At 44.1% G+C, this 21,540-nt stretch overlaps 1 protein-coding gene across 2 annotated transcripts in view; it reads left to right on the top strand.

Annotated features, from left to right (window-relative positions):
- The window catches only part of IFT56 (intraflagellar transport 56), a gene marked incomplete at its 5' end in the record, with an annotated part of 385,523 nt that overhangs the window by 300,878 nt on the left and 63,105 nt on the right, over positions 1-21,540 (top strand). For both annotated transcript variants that reach the window (XM_082266190.1, XM_082266189.1), the window contains 2 exons: positions 1,965-2,053; positions 19,125-19,208. In XM_082266190.1, the coding sequence (XP_082122316.1) occupies positions 1,965-2,053; positions 19,125-19,208 (173 nt within the window). The remainder of the gene's footprint in view (positions 1-1,964; positions 2,054-19,124; positions 19,209-21,540) is intronic.

Genomic DNA, 21,540 nt, shown 5'->3' with positions numbered 1-21,540 from the left:
TTCTCCATAAAACGCTAGCCTACGTTTCACTTCTTTGTCACATTCTGTATCCATGGCTTCCGTAGCCATACTGCGTGCCCGATCCTCCTCGGTCAGCTCTGCAATCAACGTGGCTTTGGTTTTATTGCTGGCTATTTTCCCTCTCGCTTTCAGCAAATTCTTTAACATTTCGTTTTTATTCCAGCATAGTTTGTCTCCATTCACATTTCCATTTGTGTAACCGAATTTGTACAAACTGCTTCCTCTTGCTGCAAGGCTTGCATCCCACCACTTGCCACCAATGTAACGGAGCTCCAATACCCAGCCTAGGTATCTCCGCTGTATAATCCTTGAAGCTGAGGAAGTACTAAAATATCCAAGGCAAAATCCCTCCCCCCCAGTAACTGGTCGACACACATTTCTGGGAGTCAACTAGAAGGAATCAGTTTATTGAAAACACAAACACAAGAGATCTACAATCTGGAAAACCCCTCCCTCTTCGAACCATTCCACACACAAACATACACATCCCATAATAAGCTTACTCTAGGCAGACAGGATCAATAGGACAATGGAATGCAGGTATTCAACAATAACAAACCCCACCCCACCAGCATGGGTCTATGAAACACTTCTGCCATATTCTAGCAATCTCCAATACATCCCCACACATCTCCTGAGGGACATTGCTCCGAAATATTATTATCCCAAGTGAAAGAGTTCCTCACTCTTTCAACACAAACCACACTCTCAGTGTCCATTCCGATACATCGTGTATCTGGTTTTTGCAAAAGCATTTGGTATAGTACCCCATAAATGTTTACTTTACAAATTGAGGTCTTTCGGCATGGGCTATAGGGTATATACCTGGAAAGAAAACTGGTTACACAGGTGCATTTTAAGGGTTGTGATAGCTAGCAAGCGCTCAGAATGGTCTGGTGTGGAAAGTAGGATGCCCCAAGGCCCTGTCCTGGGACGAATTCTGTTTAATTTATTCTTAAATATATAGAAGTTAGCATTAATCACTCAGTTGCATTGTTTGCTGACAATACAAAGCTAAGCAGGGCAGTAACTTCAAAGCAGGATATAAACATTACAAGAATATCTCAATAAAATAAAGGGGTGGGCAACAACATAGCAACTGAGGTTTAATGTTAAAAATGTAAAGTAAAGTTACTCACTTGGGGGGGGGGGGACCTTTGGGGGAATTCAGGATGGGACAAGATCTGAGGGAATCCAGGATGGGACAAGATCTGGGGGTCCTAGTAGATCCCAGGCTTAGCAGTGGCATGCAGTGCCAAACTGCAGCAAGCAAAGCAAGCCGAACTTTAGCATGCATTGAAACACAGTTTACACAATTACTTATGAGACAAAACAATAATTCTACCATTGTAAAAAACACTGGTGCGGATGCATCTTGAGTGTGCCTTTCAGGTCTGTCACCAGTTCTCAGAAAGGATATGCTGGAACTAGAGAGAGTCTAGAGAAGGGCAACAATACTAATAAGTGAATTGTACAACCTCGGTTACTAGGAACGACTGCAAGCATTGAACTCATTCTCCCTGGAGAAGAGACGCTTGAGAGGAGATATGATACCAATATACAAATACCTCAATAGTGAGTCTAGCATAGGAAAAAAACTATTCAGTTTTAAGGTGGGTTAAGAAGACACACAGCCACTCAATGAAATTTGCAGAAGTGGTTTAACGTTAAACTGCATAGGGGTTCTTTACAGTCAGAGCTCTAAGGATGTGGAACTCCCTTTTACAATCAGTGGTGTTAGATGGGCATCTTCACAAACACAGTATACAAGGATATGGGAAATGGTAATGACATAAACACACACATCTTCACCCATACCAGTTGAAATGGATGCACTGATATTTTTTTTTAACCTTACTAACTTTGTAACTATGCAATTTGTTGTACTGTATACCTTGTATTTATGTAGTTATTTATAGTAAAATGTTATATTCTTTTATTAGATACAATACCGGGAAGACAGTGTATGGCCTCTTGCTTTTTTCTTCTGCGCCAGTTTGATGATGTCTTGATCTATCTTAACTCTATTAAGGTTAGTCCCGATGTTGTGTTACAGTAAATATATAGACAGAGGTTAAAGTACTTTGTTTGCATAGCTGTGTTTAGATGGTAAGAATCATACAAGAGTTGCAGTCTCAATAAATTTGTTCAAAAAGAATATCAAAACAAAAACTCTGATAAAATGGCATAAAGTGAATACTTTTTTAATATTCTGTAGAGAATTCAAATTTTTGCAAAAAATTATACAACAAGGATAGAAGGCACCAACAGGTAACCAGACCCTGTGTGAGGGGGGCCATCTCTGTATAAATAGTTCATAAGAAGTTCATTAGAAGTCCATAAAATTAAGTTCATAGGACAGGAGGAAGTGATGCAACAAGAATGGGGGGATCCTGAGACATGGTGTCCAAGCAATAGGGCAAGCTTTTTCACAGGAGCAGAAGCAGGCTCTAAATGAGAGGCAGGAGAGAGAAGTGCAGACAGTTTACAGGTTTATTAGGTGCAATAAAATACAAGGGGCAACTCACATGGAGTAAGGTAAAACAAGCTCATCAGGAAGGAGAGTCCGTGATGTCAGCGCTGGTTGTTTGTGATGTGGAGCTGCATGGAGGAGGCCAGGTGGAAGTCCTCAGGTAGAAAGCTGAGCAGGGAGGATGAATCTGGACTGCAGCGCATGTAGATGATGTCACCGGAGGGGGGAGATCGCAGCGTGTTTCTGAGTCTTCGCGATTCCGGTCTTGGGCATGCACACTCCTTCGTAAGGCAGGACAGTAAAGCAGGTGAAGCTGTGTTTGCCATGTATAGAACCAGGTACTACATAATATAGAACCCGGTACTACAAAATGGGGAAGTATTCACAATAAGGATTATTGTGGGACAATGATAGAACTATACACCTAAACGAGCGATTATAACATTATATGGATGGACAAAAATTACTAAAATCATATAAATCGATAAAAGATAGGGTGGGCATAACAGGATCCTGAGATAAGTATATAGATAAAATATGCATACATGTAGAGTAAATATAACAAACATGACCTCAAGGGGGTAGGCCCATGCAACAACATGCATAACAAATAAAAAAAAAAAAAACTAGGCAAGCTAAGACAAGATGATTACAATAGCCATAAGGTTTTCTCTTGGAAACAAGACCGCAAGCCCATTCCTCCTCTCATAACACCACATCCCATTAGGTATCCCTCTGTACCCCCAAAGGCTTTCCAGTCCCTATAGCCTGCCCCAAAAACAGGTTAACTATTTTGTTGAGCCCTCCTGGGGGAGAGGGTATCAAGACTGTATATCCAAAAAGTCTCCCTCTGGCAGAGCCTATGAAAGCTCTCTGCCTCGGGGAGATCCCTGAAGACAGCCTCCATGACCCATACTGTTAGGCCAGAGGTGGATTTTTGATGATGCACCAGAAAGTGTTGGGAACGCTGTGTTCATCATTCCCTTTCTCAATTAACCGGCCGTGTTCCCCGAACCTCTTATGGAGTGGTCTTATAGTCCAGTCTATATATAACATACCACAAGGGCACCTAAGGCAATAGACAACATAGCAGCAAAATAACTCATTAATTGGGAACTATTTACCCTTCGGTGTAATTTCCTTTTGTTTATGTGTAACAAAGGGGCATGTTTTGCATAAAGACATTTTATACTTGTACATACCCTTTATAGCAAAGAAGGTGGGTAAACTAGTGGACCAGGAAGAAGCAACAGGCCTAAGTTTGCTAGGGGCAATTTTATTATTCAAGTTGGAAAATCTTCTGTACGTCACCTTGGGTTTGCTTTGGATGAGGGGCTGTAGGAACAGATTTTGTTGCAGGAATCGCTAATGTTTGGCTAGGATGTGTTCCATTTGTCGATGTGTACCATGATATCTGGTGGTAAACCTGGGCTGATGTCTCTCCTCTGTGCTGTTTCGGGGGCGGGGGGGGTTATCAATAAAGAGTAGGAAGGCTTGTTCTACCAGAGGTTGAGGGTACCCTTTTTCCAAAAATGTGTGGGTTAGCGAGACACTTTGGGTGATGTAATCTTCGTCTCTTGTGCAGTTGTGCCTGAGGTGACAGAACTGACCTTTGGGGATTTTGTTGATCCACTGTGGTAGATGGAAACGTTGGTAGTGTAGAAAGGAATTACCCGCTGTCAGTTTGGAATAGTTTTTGGCATAAATGGTATGGTTTTCATGAAACAGCGCTGGGTGTTGGAAGGCTAGACTATACAGATTTTGTACTGAAGTAAATGAGAGGCCAAAGGTGTTGTTGTTACCGTAGATGACAAAGTCCTTTATCAGGGAGCTAGGACCGTCCCAAATAATGAGTATATCATCTATGTACTGGCTAGAAGGGGGTTGTTTTTCCAGATGTTAATAGACTCCCAGTGGCTCATAGTAAGGTTGGCATACAATGGTACAAAGTTGGCACCCATCGCAGTGCCTTGAATTTTGAGATAGTAGTGACCATTGAATGTGAAATAATTATGGGTTAAAAAGAAGGAGGTGGCTTCTAGCATGAGTTGTCTGTCGGGGTTTGAGCAATGCATTAGCAAAGAGAAAATGTTGAAGGGCAGGTAGGCCAATACGATGGGGAATGGATGTGTAAAGAGAGTTCACATCCAAGGATACCCAACAATAATTATCTTCCCAGTTGTACAAAGCCAGTAGTTCCAGAAAATGAAGGCCATCGCGGATGAATGATGGTAGATTTTGAGGAAGTGGTTGTAGAAGCTGGGGTATGTACTGGGAGAAACCACTGGTAATGCTGTCCATGATAGACACTATAGGGCATCCGGGGAGGTTGTTCAAGTTCTTGTGGACTTTAGGGAGGGGGTATAAATAAGTGGTCTGGTCTGGTCTTTCCGGAGGAAGATGGCCTCTGGTTTTTCTATGATGTTTTCTTGTAGAGCTCTGGTGACCAGTGTCAGTCTCTTTCCTGAATTCTGGCAAGGGATCTCTATACAGTTTTGTATAGGTGGAATAATCTGATAATTGTGAGGCTTTGGTGATATGGTCTGATCTATTTTATAGGACTATACCACCTCCTTTGTCCTCTGACTTGATAATGAGGTCTGAGTTCTCCGAAAGGGTCTTAAAAGCTGTTTTTTCTCCGTTGGTGAGATTGTGATGTGTGGACCTGTTATGTCTATTGAATCTATTAAGATCTTTGAACAGCAAAAACGGATTGGGTAAGATGGTGGGGTAAAACTGAGGCTCCGGTGGAGGAGAGAAGTTTCCTTAGTGGTCAGAACATGGGAAGATAAATTAAATATTTATATGGTTTACTCTGTTTTTCTCTTTGCTTTATGTCTGGATCTACTGTGTGCTCCCCTACAGCCTCTGTGGTGTGTTTTTCTTTTTCGATTTTTGATTTGTGGAGCTGGAGGGGAGCCTCGGACTAAAAAAGAACAAGTTGTAGCTTACATAGTTACATAGTTAGTAAGGTTGAAAAAAGACATCAGTCCATCCAGTTCAACCTATGATGCGTGTGTGTGTGTTTGCTTTTAACCGTACATTGTATACCCCTGTATGTTGTGGTCTTTAAGGTGTCCATCTAATAGTTTTTTGAAACTATCAATGCTCCCTGCTGATACGACTGCTTGTGGAAGAGAATTCCACATCCTTACTGCTCTTACAGTGAAGAACCCTTTACGCACTTTAAGGTTAAACCGCCTTTCCTCTAGTTTTAGTGAGTGGCCACGTGTCTTATTGTATCTCCTTTCTCCGAATAGTTTGTTCCTTATGCTCGGGTCACCAGTACAGTATTTGTACATTGATATCATATCCCCCCTCAATCGTCTTTTCTCCAGAGAGAAAAGGTTTAGTGCTTGTAGTCTTTCCTCATAGCTGATGTCCTCCATTCCCCTAATTATTTTTGTTGCCCTTCTCTGGACTTTCTCCAATTCCAGCACATCCTTCCTGAGGACCGGTGCCCAGAACTGGACAGCATACTCCAGATGTGGCCGGACCAGAGTCTTGTAGAGTGGGAGAATAATCTCTTTATTTCTGGAGTGAATCCCCTTTTTTATACATCCCAGTATTCTGTTGGCTTTGCTTGCGGCGGCTTGGCATTGCATGCCACTGCCAAGCTTGTTGTCTACCAGTACCCCCAAGTCCTTTTCCATCCTAGACTCACCCAGAGGTTCCCCCCCTAGTGAGTAGCTTGCTTTCTGGTTTCTGGCCCCCAAGTGCATTACTTTACATTTATCAACATTAAACCTCATCTGCCATGTAGTTGCCCACCTCGTTATTTTGTTCAGGTCTGCTTGCAAGGTTTCCACATCCTGCATAGAAGATATTGGCATGCCTAGTTTAGTATCATCTGCAAATACTGAGATTGTACTCGATATCCCCTCCTCTAGATCATTTATGAACAAATTAAACAGGATTTGTCCCAGGACAGAACCCTGGGGGACCCCACTTTCCACACCCGCCCAATCCGAGTACTCCCCATTAATCACCACCCTCTGTACTCTCCCCTGGAGCCAGTTCTCTATCCAGGTACTCACCTTATGGTCCATACCTACCTTCCTTAGTTTGTACAGTAATCGTTTGTGGGGAACGGTGTCAAAGGCCTTTGCAAAGTCCAGATACACCACATCCACAGGCTTACCTTTATCTAGGTGTCTGCTCACTTCATCATAGAAGGTTAATAGATTGGTTTGGCAAGAACGATTTTTCATGAATCCATGCTGATTACTACTTATAATACCGTTTTTATTACTAAAGTCTTGTATGTGGTCCCTTAACATCCCCTCCAAAATTTTGCAGACTACAGATGTTAGGCTGACCGGCCTATAGTTACCCGGGATATATCTCGGCCCCTTCTTAAATATTGGTACCACGTTGGCTTTTTTCCAATCAGCTGGCACCATACCCGTCTGTAAACTATCCTTAAAGATCAAGAATAATGGTCTGGCAATCACCTGGCTGAGCTCATTAAGAACCTTCGGGTGCAAGCCATCCGGTCCCGGGGATTTATTTATGTTAAGTTTCTCTAGTTTAGCTCTAAGTCTATCTTCTGTTAACCATGGCGGCACTTCCTGAGGTGTATTATTTAGTTCGGCCTTACAGCTGGGTTCGTGTAGCCCCCCGATTCTTTTGTGTAGACTGAAGAGAAGAAATGATTTAACACTTCCGCCTTTTCTCTGTCCTCAGTGGCCATATTTCCTTTATCATCTTTTATGGGGCCAATGTGTTCTGGCCTCGCTTTCTTACTGTTTATATACTTAAAGAACTTCTTGGGCTTCTTCTGCAATGATGGCTGCCAATGGTCTGTGTGGCAGGTCCAGAGAAGAGATGGTGGTAATAGAGGATGGATGGGGGAACGGAGTTGACTGGTAAAGGAGAGACTGGCATTCTCTGAGCCGGAGGTCAGTGTAGTGGCCATATCAGGTGAGGTCATGCTGGAGGGGATCGAGGATGGCTGGGATGGATGAGTATAGGTTAAGTTGGAAGAGTAGGTAGGTGTGGTACTGTCTAGGGAGACAGATGCCGGGTCAACTGATATAGGTATGCTGGGATGGAACCCCAAAGGGCGGTGAAGTGAATAGCTGGCAATCAGCCGTGGGTGGGACCTAGGTGGGTCAAATGAGTACGAGAGCAGGGTGTGTCTGGCCTATGCGATTCTTGTGGCCAGAGCGGACTGTATTTTGTTCCTTCTTGTTTTTAGATACGTGGTGCCGGTGATGTAGAGAGGGGGGTATCCACCTCCTTTTTGGTGGTAGAACTGGAAGGACCACTATAGTTAACCTTTTTGTGGGGCAGGCTATAGGGACCGGAAGGTCTTGGGGGTACAGGGGGGTACCTAATGGGATGTGGTGTTATGAGAGGAGGAATGGGCTTGTGGTCATGTTTCCAAGAGAAAACCTTATGGTTATTGTAATCATCTCGTCTTAGCTTGCCTAGTTTTTTTTGTTTTTTTTTATTTGCTATGCATGTTATTGCATTGGCCCACCCACTTGGGCATGTTTATTATATTTACTCTACATGTATGCATATTTTATCTCTACATTTATCTCAGGATCCTTTTATGCCCGCCCTATCTTTTATCGATTGATATAATTTTAGTCATTTTTGCCCATCCTTATTACATTATAATCACTTGTATATGGTTCTATCATTGTCCCACCATAATCCTTATTGTAAATGCTGCCCGATTTATGTAGTACCTGGTTTGGTTTTATATTTCACCATACATGGCAAACACTAGGACCCTGCTAGCTTAGGTACCTCCACCACACTTGGCAGGCACTAGGACCCTGCTAGCCCCAGTGCCTCTCCATAATACAGCTCATCCTACTTCACTGTCCTGCCTGATGAAGGAGTGCGCATGCGTCTGGACCGGCATCATTCAGACTCGGAAATGCGTTGCAACCTTCCCCTCTCTGGTGACGTCATCTGCACGCGCTGCGGTCAAGCTTCATCCCCCCTGCTCAGGTTTTCACCTGAGGACTTCCACCTGGCCTCCTCCATTCAGCAGTGGACCCTGGCGGTGCACATCGCGGACATCCAGCGCTGACATCCTGGACTCCCCTTCCTGATAAACTTGTTTTACTTCACTCCATGTGAGTTGCCCCTTGTATTTTATTGCACCTAATAAACCTGTAATTAGATAAACCTTCTACTATGTAGGACCATTGATCACTGTTCCTACACCAGTAGCCATGTCCAATCACAGTTAGAAGCACGCCCCTAGGGACACACTTAACCCCTCCTTCCCCAATAAAGTTAACCCCTTCCCTGCCAATGTCATTTTGCAGTAACAGCATATATATAGCACTGATTACTGTAGTAATGTCACTGGTAACCCCAAAAATGTCAGTCAAGGGTCCGATCTGTCCGCCGCAATGTCGCAGTACCGCAAAAAAATCGCAGATCGCCGCCATTACGCGTTAAAAAAAAACACCAAAAATGACAGAAATCTTTCCCTTAGTTAGTAAACGCAATAACTTTTGCGCAAACCAATCAAAATACGCTTTTTGCGATTTTTTTTAACCAAACATATGTAGCATAAAACAAATTGGCCTAAAATGTTAAAAAATTTAGATTTTTACATTTTTTTTTGGGAATTTCATATAAAAAAATGTGAAAAATATTGTTATTTTTTGCAAAATTGACGCTCTTTTTTTGCTTATTGCGCAAAAAGTAAAAAACGCACAGGTGATCAAATACCACCAAAAGAAAGATCTGTTTGTGGGAAAAAAGGACGTCAAATTCGTTTAGGTACAGCGTCGCACGACCGCGCAATTGTCCGTTAAAGTCACGCAGTGCCGAATCGCAAAAAAAACCCTGGTCGGAATGGGGGTAAAATCTTCCGGGGCTTAAGTGGTTAAGAACTACCATTCCTCTGCTGCAGATGGGACGTGAACGTAAATCACAGATGTGATAAGCCCACAACAAGAGCAAATAAACGCTCTTTTCTCTATACTCCACCTGCTGCAATGCATCCAAAAGATGAGCTCCTCATAAATATATAAGAGTATGGCCATAGTATAAAACTGTATCTTTATTAAAATCTCATAAACGATAAAGAGATTTTCCCATTTTCACGTGCTACACTCACGCATCATGTGTTCAGTACAAATTGAACTGAACACTAGGAACTCCCAAAGGCAAATTCCACATGGCTTATGTAAAGGGTGTGAGGATGCACCTACTCTTTTGAGTATCCATGGTTGCAGGAATGAAAATCAAGTCATCTGTGGCCTGCCTTCATTTTTAGAATTTTACTCTGGGTGGTATAGTCTTATAGGTGCAGTTCTTCCAGATTTTGTTAAATTGGCTCTTTGGTATTAAAATGTTATACAGGAGTTATATAGTGCCAACAGTGTGCATAGCGCTTTACAATATAAAGGTATATAACCAGTTGCAGACTCTGGACGTACTAGACACGCCCATAAAAATGTAATCATTGTACTCAGGGCGTGTCCAGTATGTACAGTCATTCTGCTCTGCTGCCATGATTTTCTCTCTCCCAGTACAATGCAATTCAGCTGTGATTCATCACAGCTGCATTGAAGAGTACACAGAGAGGGTCTTGGCAGCAGGACCTGTCAAAAAAAAAAAAAAAGCAGTCTGGCAATGTTTATTAATGTTGCTCAGCCACGAATACAGAAAGCTACAATGAAACATTGTAACTTTCTGATTATTCATTTACAGACCAAGGGGATGGACTTCAATCTGCAGATTAAGTCAGTTAAAGTGGAAGTAAACCCTCACATATACCCAGTGAAGTGAACAGCCTCAGATGATACACAGGGATGAAACAAATCTCCCTACATAAGCTTTACATGCATATCTGCTGTCTTCAGCTTTATATATTGTTTAGAAATTGCACATCGTTATAAATGTTCTCTTCCTGTTCAGCACTGGGAGTGTTATGTTGATATACACTGTGTGACAGCTGATTGGAGGAAAGGAACATACCCCCCACTCCACATAGGCAGAATGTGCTGTGAATAGAGCAACTCTCTGCTAATCTATTTATAGCACACACCCCGACAAAAAATTCAGCCTGGTTTTATCTCAGTTGAGGGAGAACTTGTCAGAAGTTATCATGCTGATAACATAAAAACTGAGCAGGAGAAAGCTAAAGGACTTAGGGCTTTGAAGAGAGATAAGAAAACACTGCAGATATATGTGCCTAAGTCAAATTTCATGAATCAGGCTTACATACATTTTAAGGCAACCTGACAAGTAAAAAAAAAAAAAAGTGTTTTTTTTTAAATTAAATCTTCCTCTGTTGAAGCCCTTTTGAGTCACTTGCCGACCGCCCGCCACAGATATACCAATACATCAGTTCGCTGGAGCGGTCCTGGGGGCCCACCTCCCGCCCTCCGCTAGGCAGCGGGAATGCGGATCCACGGGACCGGCGGCAACGATTGCCACTGGGCATCCACGATCGCTCCCCCATACAGTTAGGGTTACTCCCCTAGGCTCACACTTAACCCTTTGATCACCCCTGGGTTAAACCCTTCCCTGCCAGTGTCGTTAATACAGTAACAGTGCATACTTTTAGCACTGATTACTGTAGTAATTTCACTGGTCCCCCCAAAAGTGTCAAAAATGTCAGTTAGGGGTCCGATCTGTCCGCCGCAATGTCACAGTCCCGCTAAAAAACGCAGATCACCGCCATTGCTAGTAAAAAATAAATAAAAATGACATAAATCTTTCCCCTAGTTCGTAGACGCGATAACTTTTGTGCAAACCAATCAAAATATGCTTGCGATTTTATTTACCAAAAAAATGTAGCAGAATTCAAATTGGCCTAAAAGGATGAAAAAAATTGATTTTTACATTTTTTTTTGGGGGGGGGGGTATGTTATAAAGCAGAATGTGAAAAATATTTTTTTTCAGAATTGTCGCTGTTTTTGTTTATAGCACAAAAAAGAAAAATCGCACAGGTGATCAAATACCACCAAAAGAAAGCTCTATGTGTGGGGGAAAAAAAGGACTTTTTTTTTGGGTACAGCGTTGCACGACCACGCAATTGTCCATTAAATTAACTCTGTGCCGAATCGCAAAAAAAATGGCCTGGTTATTAAGGAAGCAAATCCTTCCAGTCCAGAATTGGTTATCCCTTAGTTTACTCTAATCAGCCCTAATTAACTCCTTATTCTTCTTTTCCATTCCATTCAATAATAATTTTCTTGCTGATTTTTTTTTTTTTTTCATTAACTAATAATTCAACTTTTTTTCTGTTTTTGTTTGCTTTGTTAAATAATATTTTTGCACCTTTTACATATATTTACACGTATAACATTTAAAAAAAATGAAAAAAATATGTTAATTAATTTGTAAATAACTTTGCAATGCTTCGTACCAAATCATATTTTGGTGTTGCGTTAAACAGAAAAATTGCAGTAACACTATTTTTAAACTAGCACTGCTCAAAAAAGAAAAAATGCCTTTTGTTTAGTTTTTTTTTAGTTTAATTGTCTAAGGATTGAGAAAAAGAAAAAAAAAATCATTGTATGTCCTTAAAAAAATAATATATGTATGGATGTTTTCTCAACTGCTTAATGCCGATGTAACGCAAATTTGCGTGCTTCGGTTTCAAGGGGCTAATGCCTGCAGAATCGTTTTTGGCATAAATGGTATGATTTTCATGACGCCACCTAAAGGAGTAGGGCACTATGCAGAAAGAACACAGCTTCGCCTATGAGCAGTCCTAGCTTGTTTAAACTCCCCTCTGCTATAGGCAAGCCAGTTAGTCACTAAGCAGTACAAGTGAAAAGAACCAAGTAGATGGGCGCTCTGTACATCAATGAACTCAGAGGAGGGGTTGGGCAACAAAAAACAGGGGCCACCTACCCAAAGAAACCCTCCCCACCACCTCAGGCTAAACAAGGAATCTCAAACAGCAACCAGCAAAACTTTGTGGTCAAAACAAACATCTGAAGATACGACCCAACACATTTTTTAAAAGTATGCACAGATGACTAGGTAGCCACATTGTAACCCTGAGACACAGGCGCCAGACCTTGGATGCCCAAGAGTCACTAATTGCCCTAGTGGAGAGTGTCAGAATGGGGGAAAAAAGAAGCCAGACACTTGATGGTAAAAATCTGAACAATCGTCTGCCTAATCCCTTGGGAAAAAGCAGCAGAGGAGGACGCCAGACCATTCCATGGCTGACCGAGATCACAAACAGAGGATCTGACCTCCAGAAGAAAGCCATATCAGACAGGTAGGCACGAGCTGCCCTAATCACATCCAAGGAGTGCAGTGCAGCCTCCTTAGGGTGCGAAGGTCGTGGATACAGGGAAGGAATGACAATGACCCCAAACAGATGGAAATCCTATACCACCTATGAAATTAAGAAAAGAAACAGACAGAGAACCCCCACTTACCTGTGTAAGACCAATAGGAAGACTTACAGGAGAATGCAGCCAGCTTTGACACCCTCTGTGCAGATGTGAAAGCAATCATAAGGGCATTGTCTGAGACAGCTTATGTAGGGAAATATCCCAAATAATCTCAAAGCAGACTTCTGGAGAACCAAAAGAACCAAGTTCAGGTCCCACGGTGGCAACGGGGAACCCAAGGAAAGCGCCATATGATAAACCCCAAGGAGGAACATACGGAGCAAGGAGTCTGTGGCCAAGGGACATTGAAAGGAGATCACCAGGGCAGAAACCTGTTCCTTCCTGGTACTCAAGGCAAGCTATTGATCAATGCCCCGTTGAAGAAGAGCAAATTCAAAGCCACCGAGAAGGAGTGTGGATGGATACCCAGAGCCTAGCACCAGACGATGTAAGCCTTGCAGGTGCGAAGATAAATCGCCTAGGAAAAAGGCCTGGATACCTTTAACATATGGCTCACCAAACCCAACAATCCCCTGACTCTCAACCAGGCTTTCAATAGACATGCTGTCAAGTTAGAAATGACCAAGTAAGGTGGAAGATTGGACTCTGATACAGGAGATCTTCCAGAAAGGGCAATCACTGTGGAGCGTCCGCGACCAGGCTGCACCACGTCAATGGACCGGAATAAAACTGATCCCACAGTGCCACCAGTGTATTTGATGCATCCATCAGGAGGTCCTGCACTCTGGCCAAAGACAGCAGTGCTTTCTTGATGAGATGGGGTGCCAGACGGTGCATGTCAGGGACCCCCAGTGCAAAAAGATCTTATGAAACACGACCGGATGCAGGGACCACTCCCCCTGATCCAGCGTCTGATGTCTGAGGTAATCCATCTGCCAAACTTAGACACTGAGGATGTGCACAATGGAGAAAGCCAGAACAACCTGCTCCGCCCACCTCCTTAAGCGTCTTTGCTGCACTTCTCGTTCCACCCTGATGGTTGACATAGGTCACTGCGGTGGCATCATCCGAAGGGATCCTTACTGTGAGCCCCTCAAGAAGGTCCATCCAGTGCTCCGGAGAGAACCTGATTGCTCGAAGCCCCTTGGCATTGATGGGCAAGCGAACCTCGTCTGGCATCCCCCGGCCCTGTGTCGATCTCAGACCCAGGACTCCTCCCCAGCTGGGCAGGCTGTTTTCCGTCATGCCCACTGTTCTGAGACACCAGAGCTGACCCCGCCATGGTAACAAAGGGGGCGACTAAATCTGCCCTGCGGTCCGCAGGATCCTTAAAGGAGGGAGACTCTACCAGTGTGACAGTGGCTGAAGCCAACCTCACAATGGGAGGAACCAAAGAGGCTCTGCAAGGGTTAATGTACCATGACAGCTAGCGAGCAAGCAGAGATGTCCCGTGGGGTGGCAAAACATCATCTGTCCACCACAAAATACACTGGGCTACATGTGCAGCAAGTGCCCATGAGCCTGCCTAGCACAGCTTCCTGCCACAGTACAACCCTGCAGCACAAGGGCACCAAATGCAAGGTACCCCTCCACATTGCCAATACATGGCATAGGTGGAAAGAGGAGCAATGAAAAGGGGAGAGCCCTGGGCACAACGGCCAGCATATAAAGTCAGACATGCCGTCTGCATTTGTTGCACAAGGCATTCTTCACATAGACAGCAGAAGAATCGCTATCCAAGAACCATAATACGAACAACTTTGCACCAGATCTGTAAAAGAAATATCTTCATTTTAACCACTCCTGCACCCTTCTTCTTATCCTTTATTTGCTCAAGCTGATCTTCCCAAATCTTAAAGGAGCAGCAGGATTGTGACTCCCTTCTTCAGAATAGGAAGTTCATGAACTCAATGCTTTTTCCTCAGACTTCCCCCTGCTGTTAGGACTTATAAGAATACCAACACCAAGGATTTGTAAGAATTTGTCTTTGATCTATTCAGTGGACTGAGCATACCATCTGATAAACTTTATATTTATGAAATATAGACTAATTCTTTTTTATTTTGACCTTATCACTGTGAGATTGTGACATATTGGTATCCAAGAAATAAGCAGATTTATGACGATACAAGTTGTTGACCGACTAAGTGACATGTCTGTGAAAATAAAGCTTATACATTGGAAATGAAACACTCTTTTTTTTTGTTTTCTGCATAAGAAATGAATGGTCAGATGTATGCATTTTAATACTGATTGTAAGAGATTTAAGGGATTAGCATAAGGAGAAGACGCTGAAAAGAGGAGAGGAAAAAATAAGTATGACCAAACCTTTTTTTATGGCTATATTTTGTATTTGGGTCACAGGAGTACATTTATGAATGTAGTTCTGTGACCCTTAGTCAGCTGATAGTGGGCTATTGCCTGCAGAACAGAGCAAAAGACAGTGGGCAGGGCTGACAACACTATACAAGAATCTACAGAAATCCTGCATGTTATCATCTCTCAGCAGAGCTAAATACATTTCTAGCAGATCAACAGGTATTGATAAGAGGTAAGAAGTACCACATGTGATCTTTTTGTTTCTTTTTTTCTTGACATGCTTTTAAATAACAATGTTTTCTTCACAGTCTTGATAAATATTAGATTTGTAAGTTTTGTTATACCCCAGTGGCTTATGTGCATGCTTTGCTGGTATGTAGCAAAAATTGATTTTTTATAAAATAATTATTTTCTGGTCTGGATTCTGAAAAAAAGGAAAGCACAAAAAGAACACATCAGAGGGACATTAAAGAAAGTTTAGCAGGAGAAAAAGAAAAAAAAGTTTGGGTATTAAAAACCATAAAAAAGAGTACCAGAGAACAGAGAGAGAGTCTAGAGGTCAATAAAGAAAGGGGTGTCTGGGGGAAGAGCGAACATACTGGAAAACAGAAAAAAAAAAAAAAGAGCCAGGGAAAAGACAGCAGGGGAAAAATTATACCAGGGCAGTGGGGAGATCACATCAAAGGACCCGGAGGGCAGTTCAGTGGTGTACCTAGCCTATCTGGCACCTGGGGCTGATAGATTCTTTTGCACCTCCCCCGAAAAAAAAATTGGCAAGATTATGTAAAGCAGCACAATCTGTACACTGTGCTGAATTGTGGGGCAATACCCCCATACCACCTATCCCATAGAAAGTCCTCAGTGCAGACCCCCCATACCATACAGAGTCCTTAGTACAGACATCCCAATACCCAACCATCCCATAAAGAGTCCTCAATACAGATCATACCCCCTCACATTCCATATAGAGTCCGTATAGACCACCTCTATTCCATATGAAGTTGGTCGGACCCCTGGGCTCTCCTCCCTCCCAGTCAGCCTTTCCCCCTTTTTCGGTGGTCTTCTGCAGGCCTTTGCCCCCCATCTACCAACCCCCCTCCTCCCTTGGGGTGGACATACCTTTTTAGGTTTGCCTGGGGTGTTGAGCTGGTGATGTGGGTGGGAGGGAACGCACTGCCGGCGACCGAACGATCAAACCTTGGGAGGGGGGTGGGCCTGGTGGGGGGCACCTGCCAGGGCCCCCCTTCCTGTTGGGATAGTTTTCAAGCTTCTTGGGTCCCCCCTGTGGCCCCCAGGTGCCGCGTGGTTTCATTTCCTTGTAGCCTTTTATGCTACAGATCGGCAGCCATGTTTGTGTAGCCTCAGCGGCCATTTTTTTGTGGTTTCCCATTGAAAATAGTGGTGGCCATGTTTTTGAAGTCGGATAGGTGGTGATTCGGTGGTGGGAGCGCCTCCTCGGCCTCTAGTGCTGATCCCTGGATAGTCCTCTTCCTGATCGCCGCATGGTGTGCAGTTCGTTTGCTACTGTGAGTACCTGACCGGTGGTAGCGAGTGTTTCTGTGGGGTTCTCTCTCCCTCTCTCTGCTGTTGCAGTGGTACTGCTCTGTGCTGGGCCTTGTGGTGCCGCTGGCATGCTGGGGTGTCCCTTGCAGTGTTCCACACTTTTTTGTGTAGGTTCCCCTCTCCATTCATGGAGTCCCTGGAGCATATTTCACCACCTGATACCCTCTCAGAGGCTGTCGGGCCCTCCGGGTCCCAACAACTGACTGCACTGATGGCGGTCCCAGAGTCCTTGGTGTCCAAGGTAGATTTGGTCCTGGGAACTAGCAAAAAGTGTCCCCCGTCTTCATCTGCTTCCTCTGTCTCATCAGATCCAGAATCTGATTTGGCCGCCGGGGATGCGAGTTACCCTTCGGGGTCTGCGTCCACGCACCCTGCGTACTCAGATAGTAAGGATGATTCCTCTGTTCCTCTAGCCGCGCAGGAGTAGGCGCTAGTGGATATGCTGATTGTATGAGTGCGGGAAACCTTAAAGATGGAGGATGCGACTAGCAGCATCAGAGGCGCAGGTCACCTTTGGCACCCACAGGTCCTCCAAAGCGGCGAATGTGTTCCCCTTTCCTGCCTTCTTTGACAATATTGTCACAAAACAGGGGGGGCCCAAAACGCACCCTTGCAATCCCGAAGTGTTTTGCAATGCGGTACCTCTATGAAGATTCCCTCCTTTAAAAATGGGTGGTTCCTCCTGTAGTGAACTCCCCGGTTTCCAGGTTGAATAAAGCCACTGTAATCCCGGTTGAAGAGTCCCCGGTCTTCTCAGATGCGGCTGATAGGAGGTCAGAGGCCTTGACCCGCCATATGTTCACTGTAGCTGGTTTGGTACTTAGGCTCTCAAGGAAGATCTGTCGTCGCAAGGACCAATCTTCCATCCTGCTGTATAGTCGCTGGCTTTGACGGTTTGGCTGTTGAAAGCCACGTGCTGAAGGATAGAGGGTTGTCTGACTCTCTGATTCCTACGCTGTTAAAAGCTAGAAAATCTACTTCTAGGAAGATTTACCATTGTACTTGGAAGACATACATTGCGTGGTGTGAATCTCTTAGGGTTCACTCTCTCTCCTTTTCGGTGACTCGGATCTTGGCCTTTCTCCAACGAAGGGTTGAGCAACGCCTGGCCTCAAGTACCATCAAGGCCAGGTTTCAGCTTTGACAGTTTTCTTTCAATGTCCGTTGGCCACACACTCCTGGGTGCATACCTTTCTTCCGGGAGTGATACACTTGGTTCCTCCTGTGCGGTCTCCATTGCCTCCATGGGACCTCAATTTGGTGTTGCCATTCTCCAGAATCCTCCCTTTGAAAACATTCGGGAGGTTCCCCTGCGTATATTGTCGCAGATGGTGGCCATTTTGGTGGCTATTACTTCTGCGCGCAGGGTGTCGGAGCTGGCGGCGCTGTCGTAGTTCGCCTTACCTGGTGGTCCAAAGGGATAAGGGGGTTCTTCGTCCATGTCAGTCGTTCCTTCCAAAGGTCGTCTCTGATTTTCATTTGGTTGAGGCTTATTCCATTAGGGGTCAGGTTCCTCCTTTCCCTGTTAAGGCGCACTCTACTCGGTGCTTAGTGCCTCCTAGGCCTTCCGTCATCAGGCGTCAGTGATGCAGGTTTGCAGGGCAGCTACCTGGTCGTCTGTGCACACTTTTACTAAGTTTTATAAGGTGAATGTGTTGGCATCTGCAAATGCTTCCTTCAGGCATAAGGTTTTTGCAGGCTGCTGTTTAGAGGACTTGTTCCTCTTTGAGGATGTTTTAATTTTTTGCAGATGAGATCCAGTTGTTTTATCGTTGAGGTCCATGTTACCTGATTGGCTATGTTTAGCCTTGGGAAGTACTTTTTTCTTGCTTTTCCCACCCCTCATGTTTGACACCGCTTGTAACAAAACTGAGTACCTATAGCAGGGCGGGAGTATACCCCCTGGGACTGCCCCATAGGCATAGTCAAGTTCTTTCCTGCCTAGTGTCCTACTCCTGTAGGGGACAGCATAACCCACAAAGTCAAGAAGATGAGGAGCTGTGTCTGTCAATGAAAATCAGAGAAATGGATTTCACAGTAGGTTGAAAATCCCATTTTTGTCAGGGGCAAGTTTATACTACAGAGCAGACTAGAAATCTACACGTGGGGATGCCATGAAAACATTTAGTGGTCAAGAGTAATAACCGGCCTTAGCTAGACTCTACCTACTTAGCTGAATTTTGAGGCAGCATGTGCTTCTGCATGTTATTCAATTATTAACATACTGTATAATTAAAAAATAATAAATGCAGTATTGCAGCTATACACACTGGGGACATGTATAAACTTTCGCAGTCTGCACAACTGGTGTTTTCTGTTTGTTCTGTTTTGCATTTTTCCAAAGTCTGTATTTTTGTAAAGCATTATTTATTACTCTTGGTAAGAGATATATCGCAACCTTTTTTTCTGAATTCTGTTTTACCTTAATAATTGTATTGCTTTAAACTTAGAGTTATTTCTACAATGATGATACTTTCAACTTTAACTATGCCCAAGCCAAAGCTGCAGATGGAAACTACAAAGAGGCTGAGGAGGTAAGCTGATTTATTTGGAAGTTTTGCGAAATACACAATTGTATTGTAAAATAGACAGTTCTTAAGATAGTTTGCATCAGTTCTCATCATTTTCATACCTAATGATTTGTAGGGAAAAGGAAGTCTTATGCCCTGGTCCTGGACTGCTTCTATTCTTGGGAAATTCCAGGACATCTGGAAGTTATAATTAATTATTCCAGCATATGCTAGGTTTACTTAGTGTTTTCTCTGGGAATACTTGGAACAATCTATGAATGGAGGCAGCTTTTCAGTCATCCACCTGTCCTACATCCATAAATCCTTTTTCGTTCATAGAAGCTGTAGTCCAACTTCTCTAAATGGAGGAGCTGGGCAGAAAGGGTGGGCATAGTCAGGGACTTAAAGGATAAGTTCACTTTTTGAAAAAAAATAAAAATAAATGCACATTTTCTTGCAGGTAAAGAAATGTGCATTTTTTTTTTATGAGCCTGTAAAGCATTGTACATGCATTCAGCAGTTAGATGGTGCCATAGAGGTCTCCAGCAGATCTGCCAGTGTATCTGCTTGCCCGTACATCCCGTACGGGTAAGCAGATACAATCTGAAAGGAAGCATGAATGGACTACCACGGAGCTCCACAGCGACATGGTAGTTCATTGAAAACTACAAGCCGACAGCCGCAAAGGCTGCTGGACCTTGTCGTTTTCCATGCACAGAGCCCTGTCAATGAGTGACGTGACCAGGCAAGCAGAGCCCCACTCAGCCACATTTTTATTTAGTTGTGACCGCTAGTGGGTAGAGAGAGAAGAACAGCGGGGGCCGGTCCATGTAACATGTTACGAAAGGTGAACTTATCCATTAATGAGTGCCTATGTAAGCTCCACAGTAGGTTTTGACCCAGAGTTGCCTCGTACCTGTAGAGCAGTGTTTTCCAACCTGTTTTACAAAACTTGTAAAGTGCTATTGGTGAACTCCTCCGAGTGCTGCTTGACGGCATATAGAAATGCTCCGCTGAGTGGGCTCAATCTGTGTCACCTTCCCTAATGGTCAGGGGATCTTGGCTCGGTGGTAGGAGAAAAGATGGCTAATAGTGCATTCTCTTTCACTTAAAGAATTTGTTAAAGTTGCACTTACATAAAAACACTTGATATTGACATCAGCCTTGTGGAAGTACAGCCTCCTGTAAGGCTGTCCGTGCGTGATAAAGACACAGCTGGCTCCCTCCGATGCGTTTCCCTTCAGAAGGCGTCAACTGGGATTGGAGTACTCCAATCCCAGTTGGCAGGGGGATTAAATATCACACCCCCTGATCCATTCATCCATGGTTGCAGCAGTGAATGAAAAAGCGCTGGTAGACGCACTTATCCTGCAGTGCGTGAGACTTTAAAAATGGAGGATGCGGCTGATGTAGCCACGGATGTGTCTGTGTCATTTGGTATGCACAAGTTGCATCTTACTCCATAGGTGTTTCCTTATGTGCTTTATTTTAACAGGTTTTCCTGTAAGGAATGGGAACAACCAAAATTACCCTTTGTGGTCCCCAACCGTTTTGCTGTACGTTACCCTTTTGAGGAGTCTGTGGCACGCAGCATGTTTACTATGGCTGGTTCGGCATTGCGGCCAGTCTATGCCTCAGCCCAGGTGTTTTAGACCCTAACTGAATGGGCTAAGCTTTTGCGCTAGGGCCTGGGGGGTGAGCAGGTCCCCGCTGCTTATGTTGATTTAGCGGACCAGTTGGTCCATGGGCTGCAGTTTATTTGTGATAAAGCTTTGGATACAGCTCCTGTGCTGTCCAAACTTTCTGTTTTAGCGGTGGTGATTAGGCGCGTGCTGTGGCTTAATAATTGGTCTGCAGACCAAGCCTCTAAGAAAGCTCTCATTGATCTTCCCTTTCAAGGCGATCGCTTGTTTGGGGCTACCCTGGATGACATCATTAAGGGTATCACGGGGGGGGGGGGGGGGGAGTACCTTCCTGCCACAGTCAAGGAAAGGGAAGGAGCCTCGCCGTAGATAGGGGCTCTCCTTCCCAGCCCATAGAAAATTATTTTGTGCTTTTGGGATGGAGAATAAGGGAAATCGATCTTTTAAATTTTCCTTGGGAGGTTCCAAGCAACCTTGGTCTGGTAAGCCTAGAGCTAGCTTCCCTGGACCAGAAGACAAGATCCCATCAGCATGAAGGCCTGCCTTCACCCATTATTGGGGTAGGGGGGACATCTTCGCTGGTTTCCGGCCCATGGACTTCTTTGGTAAAAGTCATGGAGATCCGCAAAATGTTTTTTTTAAAAAAACCCCAGAAAGGGGTACGAAGCTTGTCCTTTTCAGGTTTTTTAGGTCCTGAGTCTACTTGTGCGGAT

Source organism: Pelophylax lessonae, assembly GCF_965119305.1.
Source record: "Pelophylax lessonae genome assembly, chromosome: 8".
Classification (NCBI taxonomy): Eukaryota; Metazoa; Chordata; class Amphibia; order Anura; family Ranidae; genus Pelophylax; species Pelophylax lessonae.
Note: the sequence above shows the minus strand (reverse complement) of the source record. Positions and strands in the feature narration are given on the sequence as shown.